We start from the raw sequence: 20492 nt of genomic DNA, 5'->3' as shown, positions 1-20492 counted from the left end.
GTCCACAGTGGCGTAGCTAGGTCATTTTAACGTGTACGCCCGAACCTAGGCGAGGGGTCTGAGGGCCTTAGCCATAGCACCTGTTGGTAGTTGGCTCAACGGGGCGAAGGCTCAAGTCCCCGTAAGCTAACAGGTTATCAAGAATGAGATACCGTTCCCTTTATTGAAAATTCTCATCAATAGCAACATACTCAAAGAATTTAAATGGTTTATTTTTATTGTTTTTTTTAGTTTATTCATCGTGTTAATTTGGAATCTAATGGTCATTGGATATATAGAAAAGTCTAAACCAGTTTCTTTATAATATGTTTAAAAGGAGCCATGGGATAATTGTCGTTAATGAACATGAAATAATTAATGTTCGGAAGGTTTCTGTTGAATACTGGTTCTCGGCTGGTATTGCTCCCCGCCAAAAATAAATGCATTTAATTATCTATCTTTTACGGGATTTACAAAAAAAAAACTTTTTTTTTTTTTTTTAGATATTTTTACTTTTCTTGGAATATCGACTCCACCCAATTTTAACGAAAATCTATTAAGGTTTATGAATTTATCATGTGAACAAGTTCCAGATTGTTAAATTGCGTAAAGATAAGACCTTTTTAAAACTGAAACAATGGAAGAAGAAAAAAATGCTTTCAAAATTTTGATTCAGACATTATTCAGAAAAAAAGCTTCTTCCATCATAAAATCCAATAAAGGTTTGACAAAATAATTGATATATAACAAACTTTTATCCCAGACTGTATCTTCTTGTGCAACAAAGATTTTTTTATTTATTCTAAATATGGCAAGATTAAACATATAATTTCATCGTTATACTCTAGATACTCTTTTTTGTCATGAATAGTTTCTGTCCAACTTCCATACAAAGGTTTGCTTAAGGTATTGATATTTAAAATAAACAGCTTTCAACAAACACACTTATCCTACTGACACTCCCGACGAAATTTAGAATCATATATGTATTGCTTTTGCGACATATAGAAATATCACAGCCTCGACAAAAGTGCAAACCACATATCGATTCACAGAAGATAATGAATTCATTTAAATAGAAGAAAAGTTAGTAAAATTCTCTGAAGATTCACAACTAGTAGATTCAGACTTTGAAAGACAATAAACAAATCTATAATATATGATACCTTTTGTTTGAAAAGTAAAATTCGTCACTTTTATTCGCATTTGAAAAAGATTTACAGGGCTGATGTACTATTTATAAGTAATTTGTATTTTATTTAGATAAAAATATGATTTTTATCAAAATTCAAGTGTACGCCCGGGCGTTTTGACGTAAACGTAGCTACGCGCCTGAGTTACCTTATTGACCCACCCCATCAAAGATGGGGTTACATTCGCCCATCAGAGATGGTGTTACATTCGAATATAAACATTGACATATTGTTTAACCAAATAAAACATGAATACTCAATACCCATTATTAAACAAAATTAAAATATTTAAATTTAAATTGGTTCAAAAATAATGAAAAATCCGAATTAGCTATCCAGGGAGGGATGGTGGGTATAATTTTTAGTTCCAAAATTTTCCTGCCACTCCTAACTGCAACTGAAGCGCCTTCTGAGATCATAAACATGATCAGGGGAAGGAATAACTTGGTATTTGCGTTTCTCCCGAATAAGGACAAAGAGTTATGCCGCTTTCCATAGTACCGCCTAGTTTGCTAAAAAATCATTTCTAATAAAAAATTAGCATATAAAAAAGACAACATAGGCCTATGTAGATAAAATAACCAAAAAAAATTATGCTAATTCTTTCTTTTTCCGTTTTCCGTTTCCGTTCCGTTTTCCGTTTCCACCGTTTAGCAACACCCCTTAAAATAGAGACTAACTTTCGACCGAGAATCGACTAGAATCTGGTTTTGAACACTACATTAAACTTTGTGCACGTTCACTGATCTGCACCGTCTGCCTCGACCAGATAATGCTTACATTCAACGAACTGACTAATCTACTATGACTTTAATACGCATACGGACAACCTCCTCCGATAATGTTTTGAATTTGGTTCAGCTTTGTTACGTAGGCTTTGAAAGTTCCAATCTCTGTTGGTTCGTTGGGAAAAAAGAATATATACGTAATTAAAAAGCTTCTGTCATTCATGTTTTTGGATTGTCGTTTTGGTGATATCAGACGACATTTCTTTGTTGCGACAATTTTATTGTTTGTAATTTCAAAGTGCAGGGTAGGTCTTGCATCTTCTTCGCCTTTGTTCCAACGATTTCTATTATAAGTAATTGAGCATCTTGCTAATTATAAGTTATACTTGCTTACACTTAATCATAGTGTTTATTTATTCATCACATTCGTTCTGGGCCATCTCTAATAAATGTCTGTTTGTTCCCCTAAATTCATGTTGGTGGTGTTTTCTTCCACAAATTCAATAAATTGTGTTTCGCGTAAACGTTTAGAACGAAAGTCGTCACGGTTGTTATGGGTTGAGAATTTGGTAGCTTTCTGCATGGTTTATGCTGTGGCTTGTAATTATGTGTTTAGAAGTTTGCAGTAGATGCAGGTCAAATATATTGATCGATAGTTCTCCACTCTATACCTCTCTTCTTTCATGAATACGTGATACCGCTCTTCTTACACGAATACTTGACTAATGTTGGCATTGCTACAGTCAGGTCCCCGGTTTCAATCGATATTTAAAAAAAAATGATTGTAATAATTTGAGCTATTTCTATTGATAATTCTTTCTGCAATCATGGTCTGATATTGTCTATTCCAGGTACTTTAAAATGAATTTTGAATTACTATGGACCACTAGTTGAATTGAATGTATGAAAAGCCCAGAAATGAAAAATGTAAAAAAAAAAATCTGAAAATAAGCTTAAATTTGAAAATGTTTTATCTATTTCTATTTTATCTATTACTCATGATGTAAATCAGATCTCAAATTTACTATGTATACATTTCTAACGAATTCTTTTGACTCAATATGTAATGGTTTTTCTCCAACGACAACTCTAAATAAGATTTCCACATTCTACGAGTTTGTGTCAGAACTATACTAGTTAAACATTGGAGGTTAAAAGAAAGTCTACTTTTTTGATAGATCGCGTCATTCGTAATCTACTGGTTTCTTTGACAGCAACAAATTCACATCAACATTGATCATGCATGTTTGTTTTTCATTGAATTGGATTTATACATTTTCCGATCCGAATAGACTGTTTATCGCTCATTCAATTGTCAACACTTTTATATAGTCTATGGATATTTTGACCGTGTTTTTTCAAAAATATCCGAAACAAGTTTTAAGATGCTAATTCACATAAATATCACCTGCATTAGATTTGTACTTTTCATCCAACAGTCCAATATCGCTTTCAGTAATGATAGTTTAGAATAACCTTCAGACAAAGAAAATGATTTCAGGTTTGTAGCAACATTCCAACAGAGCATATGTGTTACCTCTTATTTCACGACAGCGTTTCCTGGTTCGATTTAAGTTTACACAGATTTGCTGCTAATAAAAAAACTATTTAACTATAATTTCCATTTTAACAATAAACAAATATTAACCTTTAGTGGTTCATTCTATACTTAGATATATCTACACTCGGATGTCATAATTGTGATCATTCGTATTTTACACCATTTAAATCTTAAAATAGTTCAGACAGATCAGATTTTATCAGGTTTTTTTTGGTAACTGATATCGAAACAGCTGCCCTTTCGAGCATGACATTTCTTGTTATGCATTGTCATATTAAACTCCCATTCATGTGACTTCCACGAAAACTGTGAAAAAAACCCGAACAGACTTGTTCTGCCATTTTGTTTATAAGAAATAGCTTCTTACACAACAGTTTTTAAAAGCTGAAATTATACTGTGAACTTTGGTAAGTATCGAAATAGAATTATAATGCTCAATTTTATTTTATTTTGATACAATTTTCGATGAAACTATTCATTCACTAGATAACATATACTAGTGAAGGGAACGAACATTTGATATTCGGGGGATGATTGAACAACGCAGCTAGCTTGTGTTTTGTTGTGAAAGCGAATGAAAAGAAATTATCATGAGGTACAGGTTTTACAATACATTATGAATCCGACTCGAGTCCGAATACTTAAAGAGATATGTCTCTTGGAAATCAAATTTTCTAGAAAATAGAACCTGGTTTTATGGCTAGCCAAACCTCCGCGCTAAATGGCAATGTTGAATATACCACTAAAATGACAACACTACATGACGGGAACAAAGTACAAATAAACGAGTAACTAAAATAATTTAGGACAGTACATAAAAACAGCTTATAATAGAATTACGAACTGTGTGTCTGTAACACGAATGGATTAACGCCACAAAAAGTAATGTCACAGGTAAACAAATAAATTTGGATATAAATCAAGATTAGGTTTCTAATTATGTTATTTGATGCATTTTATGATAATAATTACAAGAATATCAATATAGAATAGTATAAGGAATAGTTCAGCTACCTTTATCGGCATTTCTTCAAAATCAAACAGTATAAACCAAATAAATACTGTGCACATAGTTGCTTTAAACTAAAATCATACATCTGGGTGATTAATTATCGTTTTTTTTTACATACGAATAGAAAATATAAGGGAAAACGGTACTATTTATTCTGCCAAAGGCGACAATTCTAACATTTTCTAAATTTACCACTTTTTATAATAATAACCTGGATAAAACAGTTATGTGTGCTGTTTTAAAAATTGAAGCCAAATAGTATCATGACAAACTTCCAACGGAGCTTGTTTATGTTATCCATGCCCACCGTAATTTTACACCAAATTTATTAAAATTTGGAAGTCTTTTCGAATAATTCTCTAGAAAATATTTCAAGAGGTTTCAAAATTTATATTGTAAATAAACAGACCGGTTATTCATGGATAATTTTTTTTTTATTGTACCCTTACAACCAATCACAGCGCCCCTAAAAAAAACTGTCGGCTCTAGGGCTGATATCATGACCTACCTAGGGCTGCTAAGGGGTCTGATATAAAAAAATGTCATGTTAATCTATATATATCATATGTCATGGAGCCTGTTATTTAGTGATGGTCGCTTTATGCTTTATTTAATAAAAACAATGGTTCATAGTTATGTTAATAGATCAGTGTTTCTAGTTTGAAATATTTCACATTCATCACTGTGATAATATATCCCAATCATTGTCACATTTACTTATTGTGTCTTTTTTGTTGCTCACACTTAATTTGTTTGAATTTAACGCAACTGTCATACAAGTTTGAGGTTTAGCTAGCTATGAAACCAGAATTAACCCACCAAGCCATGAATATGACGGTTGTTTTCCAGTCGTTCTGTTAATTTATGTGTTCGAGCATTTGGTTTTGCCAGTTGTTTATGGACTTTCCCCTATTTTTAAATTTTCCCCGGAGTTCGGTATTTATGGTACATGTATCTCCTGTTTTTCTCTATACCTTGTTATGACAGAAACGAGCTTTTGAAGTGCATTGAAGACCGTATGATTACCTATACTAGTTGCTTGTATCGATTAAAAAAAATGGTGTCAATAATACCCGCCATTCTTAAACTTTTGTTGATGAAATTAAAACTTATACCTATATAAAGCACCGCATGAAAATGAACCGTTATTCTTGAAGCAAGCTTTTAATATACTTTTTATTAATCTTAAATTTTGGTAATACTCAAACATTATAGAAATTTTTGAATCTGACCGTTGCTGATGAGAATGAAAATCCCGGAAAGCGCTTAAAGCAATGAAATTTACGTCTTGACCGTAGTGTTTATTATTTCATTTTGCCTTCTATTTCAGATGTAGCCATGTCAAACGACGACTCGAAAGAAATATCAAAACTTGTAAGCAAAGCACTGCGCATTAATGGCATTAATGGCATTAGTGAGAAGTTAACACGCCTTTCGAAGTCGTCAACACAAGTAATTGAATTCATACACAAACACAGGATTGATACTATATATGCTGGCAGTCAGGCAGAAGGCACTGAAACAAAAGAGAGTGACTTTGATCAAATGACGGTAGTACACGATATAACTGTTTGTATGTCGAAAGAAAAAGCAGCACTTGTTCATGGCCATGTTTTCGAGTTGAATGCGAATGTTAGCCAACCTGGATATTGCAGACTTCAAGTTAACCACTTGGGTGATGAAGAATGCGTTTTTTTACAAGCCTGTCAAGGCAGTATTAAAAATTTACTTGAGGAACAAAACGATGGAATATTTCTTTCTAGCGACAAGTTTGTTAATTTTTTTGTAAATTTACCGAAACGTCTTGGTTTTTGTGTGCCGCCGCAGGAACGACATGGTCCATGCGCAATGTCCGAGATAAATTCTTCATTAGGAAGACACATAGGAAAGGTTAAAGGTGAGAAGGACCATGCTTATGGTCTCGAATGTGAAGAGTGGCCTTATGAGGCCAATGAGTGGTTTAGAAGAAAACGTTTGCATGATTGGCCGAAAACCGAAACAATAGATACAATCAAGAAGCAAAGTTGTCACGCGGTTCCTGTGGGAGATAGGATTTCTTCTAATTTTTCACGGGAGTGGCGAATATCTTTTTTACTACAAGAAAGAGAATTGGTGTGGAACTTTAACGACACACAACTCCATTGCTATGTATTAATGAAGAAATTGTTGAAAAAATACGTTGAACCGACTATCTCTGATGAGCTGAGTTCTTATCACTTGAAAACTAACATGTTTTGGTTATCAGAAGAACGAGGCATATCTATGTGGAAACACGATAATCTTTTGCCGTGTATGATCAACTGTTTTGGAAGACTTTTAGTGTGCATAGAAAACGAGGCGTTAGAGCATTATTTCCATAGAAGTAGAAACTTGTTTGCAAATAAACTGAAAAACGAAACATACAAAATATTTGCTCTAACTAAAATAGGAGAAATAATGAACAATATAGAAACCAGTGTGCTTGAATGTTTGAATGATATAAAAGAACTTGCAGACATATGGGAAACTAGTGAAAAAAATAAAACTGTTTTTTTGCAACGCAGTAAACTTCTTCCTCATCTGAATGAATTGTATTCTGCAACCGAAGAGACATATCGAGACATCCATTCGCACGTGTTTGAATTCAAAATATGTTTGAGTAGTTTTAAATACGATGAAAAAGAAATTGCAGGACTGATAGTAAAGGATTTCTTTACATTGGATGACAAACTGTCATTTCAAGGAATTAAATCAGAGGAGAAGATGTTCATATCGGCATGGTATTTTTATAGTATCAGAGTTGGAATGCTTTATTATAGATATGTCAAAAGTCCAATAAATTACGATAGATATCGGGAGTGTATCGATGAAAGTTTTTTCACGGTAGAGGCAGCTATTGATAGTATTGGACGTGGAAGTCCCATTGATCATATGTCCGGAATGCTTTATATTGCCTCGGTTCTCCTAAACGAAGGTCAAGTTGCCATTGCAAACAAAATGGTTCTGGAAATCCTGAAAGTCGACAACGTCTTAGTGTATGCTGGACGTTGTTCTGAGAAAAGATGTATACAGCTGACAATAGAAGGAATTCCAGAACAACAACAAAATATCAGAAACAAGGGAAAAGAGATGCCTCATGCTTTTGATGTTGTATTTTCGCCAAATGATATTCATTGTGTTCCAATACCTGTTGGATACGAATGCTGTGTCACACAATTGAACCAAGAAAACAAATATAATGATTCCATTTTATTTCATCCATGCGTTTACGCACAATTTTTACTTTGTTTTGGATACTTTAAAATTGGAAAGCGAAAGGAATTAGAAAATACATTAGAACAATTACAATCAACTATTGAAAGCATTAAGGGCGGATATCAAAGGTATCGTGCTCTTAATCTTCTTGGGAACTGTTATTATTTGAATGGAAAATATCAACAGGCTTTAAGTTGCTTTCAGGAGTCAATTTCTTTAGCGGACAATAGAGTACAAAATGCAGCAACTTACCACATATGTATAATGCTTATGCATATTCTGGCCGTCTTTGAACAAATTAGTCGTGAGCTTAAAATTTATTGAGATGAATAATGACTCGTCTGGTTTGGGTTGTTATTGATTGAGACTCTGACTTAGAATTAGAAACCTTAGAGTAAAGACGAAATAACGCATATTAAGCTTTTTCTGTTTCATAATGTTTTAATGAGATGACATCTACATACTTATACAAATACAAGTTTGTTCAGTCTTATATTCCCCTAAATAAACACCTTATAATTTGAGAAGTGAAAAAAACTTTTAACAACAATGTAGAACTAGCTCTTACTATTATATTTACACCACAGTCGCGACAGTGCTTTAATTCCCCGGGAATAAAACTTCCAGATAGGAAGTGGCAGCACATTATAACTTAAATTTGCTTACACATATATGAAGCTCAAGGACAAATATAAAATCATTCCTTCGCATAGAAATCATGAAAAAATAGACCAAAAATATTTCCAGTTTATAGAGTGGTTAAATTTCAAATTATTTGCAAACTGAAGTAGCTAAATCACAAAAATTAAAGTTGCATATACGGTACAACTCAAGATACGTAAGCTACAAACTAAATATAAATAATCCATTACAGCAGATTCCAACGAGTATGAAGCTACATGTAGATTCTTTGGTTAGCTTCCTTGCTAGCTCAACCATGAAGTCATTATTAGGTAAGGTACACAAGCCTTTGGGAGGAGTCAATAGTTAAACAGAGAACCAATGTGAACTAGTGACAGAATATAAACATGTAAAACTAGTTTTACAAGTTATTTTAAAAATAAATTTTCAATCTAAATTTAAAATTTATTGATAATTCTAAGCTAATCCACAAGCATGTTGTAGGTGTATTTGATTTGACAATTTTATTTCAATCAATTACTCAGTTCATTTATAAATCCTGTTATGGGTATGTACTTTACAATGGTACAATCACGGCGTAAATATAAGGTTTATGATCCCTTCTGTAGCCTTTGAGTTACGAATTGTTCAAACTGCAATAGTATAAAAAGAGCAAAGATAATGAATAATAGAGATGGGCTATTTTGTACATATACAATGGGGAAACTTCAAGCAAGCATTATTATTTAAAGTTTCATTGCATTTAAAAATTAAACGGGATTTTGTGGCAAATAAACCAAGAGTTTTGTAGACAAACCACAGATATTTTTGTTATAAAATTTTAGACATAGATTACTCACTTGATTTTCTATGATGTTCTAGCGTTTATTGTTTACATAAAGTCCTATACTAAACAACCTTAAAATTTAAAAAAAAGTCACGAAAGTCGAGCGCACCCTAGAAGGTGTACTTGAATTGGTCCATATTCATATTTGTTTTAACCAATATTTAAATTTATAAACTTGTTTTAACGAAATCATTGCTAGCACTGCTTGCAATATCATCCATCTATCAAGCACCAAATTGCCAACTATGAGAGTACAAGGGGAATTTTCTATAAAAGTTCCATTTGTTTAGCATTGAATCAACACATGGTTACATCCTCCTTGAACAAAACATAAACCGTAACTCGATTTCTAATTTTTTGTAAAACAAAGATTATTTTAATTCAATCAGACTATAGGAAATGAAATTTGATTTGCTAATTTGTTTAGGTAAACCTGTTTGTATGAAACATACATATTATAAACAGGCCATTGATATGAGTGTTTTCATTGGATGATGAATTGTTGCTATACTCCTCCCAATTTTAAGTAATAATGATTTCATGGTTGAGCTAGCAAGGAAGCTAACCAAAGAATCTACCTGTAGCTTCATACTCGTTGGAATCTGCTGTAATTATAATAACATGGATTCCCCTGTACCCTTGAAGCTTTCAAGGAGTATTTTAGACTTCTTAAGTATGGTTTACTTGTATCTAATCCATTTTGATTTAATTCAGCAAATAAAATCTGTTTAAACTAAACTCGTTGCTTATAGTTTAAGAAAAACAGACCAAAACTCAACACTGAGCAATGAGAAGTGAAAAGAGGTCAAGGTCAAATAAAACCTGCGAGACTGACATGTACATCATAAAATATTTCCACACACCAAGAATAGTAGACCTAATGCATAAAGTATTAGAAAATCAGACAAACACACAAAAACTTAACTTTTACCACTGAACAATGTCAAAGTCAGATGAAACCTGTCAGTTGGACATGTATGTACACCTTACCGTCATCCCATACACCCAACTATTGTAGACCTATTGCATACAGTATAAAAAAAAAAGAGAGACCAAAACCCAACAAGAGTGCACACGCTGAAATGTCTTGCTATTTTACTATTTTGTTGATAGTCCTAAATATAAAGCGTCTCTATGACCGGAGTGGATCGCATGTCAATAAGTGGGGGAACTAGCTGACATTCTGCGACCCAGTTCTGATCATATTATTTTGTAGGGGAACTAACTCTGAATAATGATGGTAGAGCATAGGTAACGCATTGTCTGGTTTTCTTTGTATAACGCACAAGAAGTCAATAAAACACTAAATTCAATGATGGTATATTAATTATTCTCGAATAGATAAAGCATTCATATTTACAACACAAGTAATACAGGTATACGAATATGCAACTAAGTCACCATGATGTGACAAAGCCTATAATTATCCATTCTTCTAAATTACATCAAATTAATATATCCAAGTCCCTTTCTAAAACGCATCTCCCCTAAATCTCTATAATCATTTAATGTATATCAAAGTTACTTGACCAATCAAAATACATAACTCCTCAAAAAGGGGAGGGTAATTATTTTAAACCTTACTATTTAAGATATGGTCCCTTAGATACCTTTTTATCAATTACAATCTTAGTTAAAGTATAAAATTATGAAACTAAAATATAACACTTCTATTGTATCTTATCTTAAATAGGAAATAGCTAATCACAGTCTTATTGTAATATTTTGAAGGTGCTAATAGCTTTACTTCAAGTTTACCTTAATCCCTAATCCAGAATTAAGAAAGACAGTCTAATTATATTATCTTTAAATTAAGATGTGAAATATTTGCAATAAGCCCTTACTCAGTTTTGACATGTTGATATTCTAACACTTTAATTTAACCTTAAAGTAATAAAGAAAATATAGATTTATTTATATAAAACTATTCAAAATTATTGCCAAGGAAAAATACCTCATTTTTCCTTGGTGATATACTCTTCCTTCTTCCAAAAAAGATTTTTTTTTTAAAGAAGAGAAGTAATAATAAAAAAAAACTTTTCATATATGTACATAATATATAGACTACATGGCAACACACATTATTTAACTTAACATTATATCATTGCATGGCAAAGCAAATTATTCTACAATAGTTGAAATATCATTATTGAAAGTAAACACATCCTGAATTAAGCACATGAATATCATTATTAACGTCATTGTACAAAAAATGTATAGTCATTCGAACACAGTCTTTTGGTTTTGCTTCTATTGATAAGAATCTTTTGGTTGCTTCTATTGATACGAATCCTTTGACATAAAATCTCATTATGACGTAATGAATAGTTATTTTAACACAGTCTTATGATTTGCTTCTTTTGAAATGAATCTTTTGATACGAATCTTTTGATAATTGTCTATTGGTTTGATTTCTTCTGGAACATATATCTATTCTGTTGCGCGAAACACGAAAAATCTTCTGGAAACATAAACAAACCTTCATCTCAGAAGAGAGTGGTACCTGAAGGGTGTTTTATCGGACTAAACCAGTCGCCTGGTTTGAAGTCTCAATCCACATGATACTTCTGAATTTACATATGCTGGATGTAAATTCTGAATCCCATTTCTGCATGGCGATTCATACCCAAATTTTTTTTTCATACTTCCCAGTCGCCTGGTGAAGTTTCAATCCGCATGAAACTTCTGAATTTACATATGCTAGATCTATGTAAATTGTGAATCCCATATATGCATGGCGATTCATAGCTGATAAATGGTTTTCCTGACCTTCGAAGTTTCAATCTGCATGAAACTGAAGAAGTTTACATATGACGGATGTAAACTGTGAATTCCATATCCACATGGAGATTCACCTGATCCACTGATGTTTTACATCAACGAATGCAAATCTTAAAAAAATCCATATCCACATGGAAGTTTCAAAAAAAGACACACAATGAAATGTTACATATTCCGAAATGTAACATGAAACCCATAACCTAATGGATTTTCTTTTTTTATATAATATTTTGACAAGCATGATGAACCGACACTAGAATGAGTTTCAATATAATCTCTTTTTCCCACGAGCAAAGCACAGAAACTTGATTGCTGAACTGCAATTAACTTAGAAAATGTCTTGTATATTCTGGTTCTTTTCTGTACTAGAATCCTCTGAAATAGTCTAAACTGTATTAGTTCACAAATGTTATTGAATCTTCTTCCATACTACTGAGTATTATGAGACACAGCTTACTTAAATCACCTTGTGACAATATATTTTGGCCTTAATACTTGAAATATTAATATCCTAACTGGAATTACTATTTAAATTCTTATCCCTTTTAAAAGCGATGAGCAGAGTCTTCATTAATGGAGTAACGTTTAGTATCTACATGTACATAGCATTAATATTATTCTTGAGTTAAGACTTGAATTAATTGAACACTATAAAGTACAACCCTTAAGGGTAACTAACACCTTACTTAAGTAATAGAGGGTAAAAATAATTTTTTCAACTTTAATAACTGCCTGAGTAGATATCTATAATAATACTCTAAAACCAAAAATAACAATGATGTATCATAATCTTAAAAAAAATCAAATGGAAATGAATTTTCTGAATTTGATATGAATTCAGCATGGAGTCGTCACTTCCATACTGAACTTCCTGTAAAAAGTAAGGTTTGGTTGACGAGACCAACCCTTACTCTACAGTATATAACTGTTCCTAAATATTTGTTATCACTTCTAACAATCATTGTTATTTCTAATTTATCTCTTATTACTTGTATTTTAGTGTTGAATGATATGAACAACAACAACAAAATTGCAATACTATTGAAAAAAAAAATGAATTTCATGGTCTTTGTCTAGGACAAGAGCATGAACAATGCTGAGATAAGTAAATAGATTCTTAAAAACTTATACGAGCATGTCTTTACCAGAACAAAAGCTCGATTAAAGCAGAACCTATAACCTATCCAGTTTTGGTAAGGGACTAGTACAGACTTGGATCATTGCCATTAACCCTTGCATAATGTTCAATTAGTTTTAATCTGAACCTGTTAATGCCATGACAAGATGAATATTGAGTGGGTATTGCTCTTCGTGTTGTAGGTGTAAAGTGATGCAAAAACTTCATTGTTTCAATATCAAACTGGGATACTGGCACAAAATCATTTGGTTGTTCTGGATTTTGAGAATTTGCACACATATTTTCTTCTTGTTTGAGAACTTTTAAGAACTGCCTGAACACATCAGGTCTTAAATCATCACTCATAAATAGAGTACTTCTTGGACCTTGACAGACATTATCATTTGAATACTTTACTAAATATCTGGACTCCTTTTGATCTTTGTCTAATCGAACGCTTACAATTCTTTAATTAGGTACTGGACTGAATTGTTGACAATTTCCCTTGTTTTGAAATGAATTTGGTTTTGTTTTTGGAAATGCCTTATAAGTTTGTATGACTTGAACTGAAGGACTTTTAGTTGACTCAAAAAACTTGTGTTTTCCTGGACGTTTTCGTTTTCGTCCTTTTGCATTGTATTGTCTATGGTAATCTTGTTTTAAATTTTCTGGAATACGTGAACCATCTTGCCAACTAGTTCCTGGCTTACTAGTGAATTTTACTTTGTATATAGGTTTACCCTGATAAAGACTATACTCAACAAGTTTTTCAATATCATTGGACTGAAATGCAATATTTTGAGGGTTCTGTAATCTTGTTTGATTTTGTGATGTCCCTTGGTTTGATTTTTGTGAAATTTTGACCTGTGAATTATGTTTGTCAGGAATACTTGTATCATTTTGAACTGAACTTTGAGTCTGAACTTCATTTTGTGTCTGATTATCGTTTTCATTTTGCATGTTTTGTGAATCAGTAAGGTCATTATTACGCTCAACATGTGTGGCTTCGTCATCATCTTGCTCCTCTGCATCAAGTAAAATGTCTTCATATTCAGGCAGCAAATAATTTGGCCGGTCTAGCGGATTATGATAGTCTTTCAGTCTCTTAGCATGTACTAATGCCTTAACCTCTTTTTGTGTTTCAGTATTTTTAATCTTAAAGGTATTATTTGGCCCTTTGTACAGAATTCGATAAGGACCTGTCCATCGTTGAACTAATTTGTGATTCTTGCCTTTTGGTGTCTGCTACAATATAGCCAAACTTTTGCCCCAGCAACGAAAGTTGGTTGAACTGCTTTTTTGTCGTGTTGAAAGGTATATTTGTCCTGTTTTTCTTTCTGGTTTTTAGCTGCAACTTCACGGTAGAGTTTTAATCTGTTTACCAATTCATTTACATGTTGTTTAGTTTCCCTTGTCATGGTTTGTTTTGGTATTAAAGACACATCAATAGGCAGCCTCATTGGTTGTCCAAACAGTATTTCAAATGGTGAGAATTGAGTTGACTGTGTTGCAGGTGTGGACCTGTAAGCCATCATGATTGGAGGTATAAAATCTGGCCAATCCGTCTGTTCTTTGTTACAATATGAACGAAGGGATTGAATGATATAAGAATTCATTCTTTCACAGGCAGCATTGGTTTGCGGATGGTAACTACTGGTATAATGTCTAGTAACATCACATAGCTCGCAAAGAGCTTGAACAAGCTTGGACATGAAATTGGCACCACGGTCAGATATGATACAACGAGGACTTCCCCAGCGGCATATTATCTCATTGAATAATACTTTAGCAACCACCTTAGCTTCCATTGATTTTAAAGGAAACGCCTCACACCATTTCGAGTAACTGTCAACCACTAGTAGCAAGTATCTGTGTTTGTCAGGTGTAGTTGATAGTTCTAAAAAATCCATATGCATTCTTTCAAACACATTTTCAATTGGCAAAGGAGTAAGGGGTACTGGTCTCTGATGTTTAGAGTTCTTTGATTTCTGGCACTGTTCACATGTTCTTACGTACTTGTCTATGTCGGAATACATATTTGGCCAATAGTACTTTAACCGTAAGGATGCATGGTTTCTTTCAACACCTGGATGAGCTGCCATTTTACTATCATGGTAACATAACATCACATCACGGCGCAGGACAGCTGGAACACAAAGTTGTTTTACGAAATTGTGGCCTGGAGGAAGTTTTCTTGAATTCTCAGAAACCATATGGTACAAAATGCCATCAATAATCTCATAATGATATGCCTTTGCAACAAGAGATCTTGCCTTCTGAACCTCATCCGGAACAAGTCCTTTAAGTTTGTGGTCAAAAATTGGTTTGAAGTCTTGACAGTTTCTTTGCAGCTGGTACAAGGTTTGGCGTGTTGGTAACATCTCATCAGGATCTCTTACTTGGGCCTCATCAATAGCTAGAACTTCAGGAATCCGGATGCTGTTTTCCCAGCCAAATTCAAAGGTGACTGCTATATGGTCCTTTCTTTCAGCATGTAATGAACCAATCTCTGGAAGGTCATCATCAGATTGATATTCCTTGTCTTGGCTATCTACCGGATAATCTCTTCGTGACAATGCATCAGCATTTTGGTTCTGGGTACCTGGTCTATGAACAATGTCAAAAGTGTACTGCTGTAGAAACAATGACCACCTCCCAAGTCGTCCAGTAGCGTCTTTTGAATTATTTAGCCATCGCACGGTTATACTATCAGTGTAAACTGTAAACTGATTGTTTGCTATATACGATTTGAAAGTTTTTATAGCCTCAATCAGAGCTAACCCTTCTTTGTGATTGATATGCCAACGTTTTTCCTGATCCCTTAAACCTCTACCTCCATATGCAATAGTTTTTTCTAGTCCTTCATGATCTTTTTGACCTAATACATAACCAATTGCTGAATCTGACGCATCTATTGACAGGAAAAATTCTTTTTCAAAGTCAGGAAATGCAAGAATTGGTGCAGTTGTCAGTTTTTGTTTTAATGTATTAAATGCATCATCTTGTTTTGTTGTCCAATCAAATTTTACATCTTTCTTTAATAGTGTTGTAAGTGAGGAACAAATTTTACTGTAGTTTTGAATAAATTTTCTGTAATAGTTGCACATACCCAGAAAGCTACGTAATTGTTTGACTGATTTTGGTATGGGATATTCAGAAACTGCAACTGTTTTAGATTTGTCAACCTGTATGCCATGTTCAGAGATAATGTGTCCTAAATATTTTACTTGTTTTGCCGCAAAATGACATTTGGAGGGTTGTAAAGTTAATTTTGCTTGTTTTAATTTTTGAAATACCAGATTTAAATGTTCAAGATGTTCATCAAAGTTTTTGGAAAAAACTAATATGTCATCTATGTATATAAGTGCAACCTTCCAATTTAGTTCTTGTAAGACTTTAGTCATTAACATTTGAAATGTTGCAGGTGCATTTGTTAAACCAAAACACAATCTTTTAAATTGGTATTGACCTTGTGGTGTCATGAATGCTGTTTTGTGTTTTGACTGTTCATCAAGTGGCACCTGATGAAATCCACTAGCAAGATCAAGCGAACTGAAAATTTTAGCTCTTGAATAGCCAACTGTATCAACAACCTCTTCTATTTTAGGAATTGAGAAAGAAACTTTTTTAGTGACCTCATTCAATTTTCGAAAGTCTAAAACGAATCTGTATGTATTGTTTGGTTTTTTCACTAAGATTACACTACTATGGTAAGGAGACATTGATTCTTCTATGATGTCATTTTCTTTGAGATTTTTGATTTGTGTCTCTATAACTTCTTGCATTTTCGGTGAATATTGAAACCGTTTAGACCTTACTGGTGCTTCATTTGTCGTTTCAATATTGTGATAATGCAAGTCTGTTTTGCCTAATTCAGATGCATCTTTTGCGAAAACATTCCTATTTGTTCCTATTAACATCAGAAGTGTTTGGTGTTGTTCTTTTGTAATGTTATCAGAATCAATTGTAACATTAAGATTTAATGCCTCTTTAATGGGGTCTTGAAATTGAACATCAGATTTTGAATTGTTATCTAAGGCACAGATTGGTTTTGTGGGTGATTTCCAAACTTTTGAAATTGGTGAATTTGCCTTTATAACAATGTCTTCGTTTGTTGGATTTAGCACTCTGTAGTAAACTTTTGCATTTTTAACTACACTGAGACAATTTGAACCTAATATTTGTCTGTTTATCAAATTATCGTGTGGCTCTAACAGCACCGTTGTATTTGTTGGGAATTTATTGATAGAAAGTTGTATATCATTCTCTGTATATGCTTTTAAAGTAAGCGTTTTGTTTGTGTTTGCTATGAAATATCTTTCTAAATTCTTTCCAGACTCTAAGGCAGCAATAATAAAATCATTATGAAATGATACACAACCATTTGAAAAATTAATGTTTGCCTTATGAGTAGTCAAAAAATCTTGACCAAGGATTAAGTGAAATCCAACATCTCTTAAAATATAAAAAGAAAAGGGCATAACTAATTCATTGACATCTATGTCCAAATCAATTTTCCCTTGAACATTATGTACAGTATTGCATACTCCACGAATTTCATGTAAATCTGTATTACTTATGACTGGTAATTCTTTCTTATAAAATGCCCTTCTAAGCAGTTGCTCATTAATAACAGAAATTGTAGCACCAGAGTCTACAAGAGCATTAATATAAATATTACCTAACTTAACCCTTATTTTATTACTATTTACAATGGCTGTTTCTACATTAGCCATGAAGTTGTTTTTGAACTCAAAAGACTTTGCCATTTTAATAATATAATATTATATTAGACTTCAGGAGGGATGAGAAATATAAGCCTTATCACTTATTTGACCTAATTATATTTTGAATAAAATAAATAATTATTATATATAAAAGTGTCACAGGTGATTTAAATAGTAAGCTGTACTCACCCTCTGCAGTTACCAAGGAATAAGTAAATAGCTAAATTCCTTTACGGTTTCCTGTCCTGGAGATCTTCTGTATTATGGCACTAGTCCTTAAAGTTCAGAAAACATTTTCTTCACGGTAAACGAAGCCGGGTCCTCGAACCACTCTATGGCCGGAGTGGATCGCATGTCAATAAGTGGGGGAACTAGCTGACATTCTGCGACCCAGTTCTGATCATATTATTTTGTAGGGGAACTAACTCTGAATAATGATGGTAGAGCATAGGTAACGCATTGTCTGGTTTTCTTTGTATAACGCACAAGAAGTCAATAAAACACTAAATTCAATGATGGTATATTAATTATTCTCGAATAGATAAAGCATTCATATTTACAACACAAGTAATACAGGTATACGAATATGCAACTAAGTCACCATGATGTGACAAAGCCTATAATTATCCATTCTTCTAAATTACATCAAATTAATATATCCAAGTCCCTTTCTAAAACGCATCTCCCCTAAATCTCTATAATCATTTAATGTATATCAAAGTTACTTGACCAATCAAAATACATAACTCCTCAAAAAGGGGAGGGTAATTATTTTAAACCTTACTATTTAAGATATGGTCCCTTAGATACCTTTTTATCAATTACAATCTTAGTTAAAGTATAAAATTATGTAACTAAAATATAACACTTCTATTGTATCTTATCTTAAATAGGAAATAGCTAATCACAGTCTTATTGTAATATTTTGAAGGTGCTAATAGCTTTACTTCAAGTTTACCTTAATCCCTAATCCAGAATTAAGAAAGACAGTCTAATTATATTATCTTTAAATTAAGATGTGAAATATTTGCAATAAGCCCTTACTCAGTTTTGACATGTTGATATTCTAACACTTTGATTTAACCTTAAAGTAATAAAAGAAAATATAGATTTATTTATATAAAACTATTCAAAATTATTGCCAAGGAAAAATACCTCATTTTTCCTTGGTGATATTACTACAACTATACATGTTTCAAGAAAATGAGGCCAAGGTCATATAAACCCAAAGAAGAAATACACGTACACCTTACAATCGTTCAATACACTAAATATAGTCGACCTATTGCTTCTAGCTTCTAAGAAACAGACATCACCAAGAATATTGACCAATGAACCATGAAAATAAGATCAAGGTCAGATGAACCATGCCAGGCAGTCATGTAGAGCTTAAAATCCTTCCATACAACACATACACAAACACTTAACACTGGGCTATGAACCGTGAAAATGAGGTAAAGTTCAAACAAAACCTGTGAGACTGACACAAACATATCAAAATATTTCCATACACCAAATATAGAAGACATTTTGCATACAGTATAAGAAAATCAGACCAAAACACACAAAAAATAACCATAACCACTAAACCATGAAAATGAGGTCAAGGTCAGATGACACCTGCCAGTTGGGACATGTACACCTTACAATCCTTCCATACACCAAATATACTAGATTTATTGCTTATAGTATCAGAGATATGGACTTGACCACCAAAACTTAACCTTGTTCACTGATTCATGAAATCAGGTCAAGTGAAAACTGTCTCTGACGGGCATGAGGACCTTGCAAGGTACGAACATTCCAAATATAGTTATCCTATTACTTATAATTTGTCAATTATTAGAGGTTTTAAATATAAACAGGATTACTGTCATTGCCTTATACTCTAGTTATTGTCTGGAAACCAGCAAATCTTTGACTTTTGGCCCCTAATTCCAAAACAGTTAGGACATAACCCTCAAAATCAATCCCAACCTTCCATTTTTGGAATGGAACCTTGCAGTACTAAATGCCAAAGACTTATAAATACTGAAGTAATCATCTGGAAACCAAATGTCTTCGGACAACAAAGATGACATTTAAAGGCCTTAAATTTTGGGGAAAATCACCATAAAGAGCAGTAACTTTGAAGAAGTTGACTACCATAACAATTTTGGTCATAATTACTTATTAATAGATCTAGTCTTGCCAATCATATTTGATTCTAAAGTTCTATTCCTTGTAACAATTTTAAAGATAATAGGCAAAAATGCCCCTAAAATTGTGAAAATTTATCATTAAAAAGCATTTCTTCAATAAGTAGTTGATTAAAGATTTTGTTCATGTTAACACTTACCTACATGGGCCGTATTATTATGTCTGTACCCAAACCACTGTCATTTGGCTCAAATGACTTTCAATACTTTTTGAGATCAACTTTATGACATTTCTTTAGAAGTGTATGCATATAACATCAATCTTACACTAATTTTGTCATGTAATACAGTACAAAAGTAATGCGTCTGACACAGTCAGACTTACACATATAACTATATTAGGTACATGTAAGCTGTACAGTAGAGACAATATGATCCATTATAATATCCTCCAAATATGTGACTGTTGTGTGGGACCATTATCAGAGTTCTTTGAATACATGTAGTTATTTCCATTATTGGAACAAAGTTGTAATTGGTTCCATGCAATAAAA

The 20492-nt window shown here is 32.8% G+C and overlaps 1 protein-coding gene across 1 annotated transcript; it reads left to right on the top strand.

Moving 5' to 3' along the window:
• The first annotated feature begins 3732 nt into the window (after positions 1-3732).
• On the top strand, positions 3733-8404 carry LOC139520685 (uncharacterized). The gene is made up of 2 exons (XM_071313554.1): positions 3733-3868; positions 5804-8404. The coding sequence occupies exon 2, from the start codon at positions 5812-5814 to the stop codon at positions 8029-8031; it is 2220 nt and encodes a 739-aa protein (XP_071169655.1). The 5' UTR covers positions 3733-3868; positions 5804-5811; the 3' UTR covers positions 8032-8404.
• The last annotated feature ends 12088 nt before the right edge of the window (positions 8405-20492 follow it).

This window comes from Mytilus edulis, chromosome 4, assembly GCF_963676685.1.
Source record: "Mytilus edulis chromosome 4, xbMytEdul2.2, whole genome shotgun sequence".
Lineage (NCBI taxonomy): Eukaryota > Metazoa > Mollusca > Bivalvia > Mytilida > Mytilidae > Mytilus > Mytilus edulis.
Note: the sequence above shows the minus strand (reverse complement) of the source record. Positions and strands in the feature narration are given on the sequence as shown.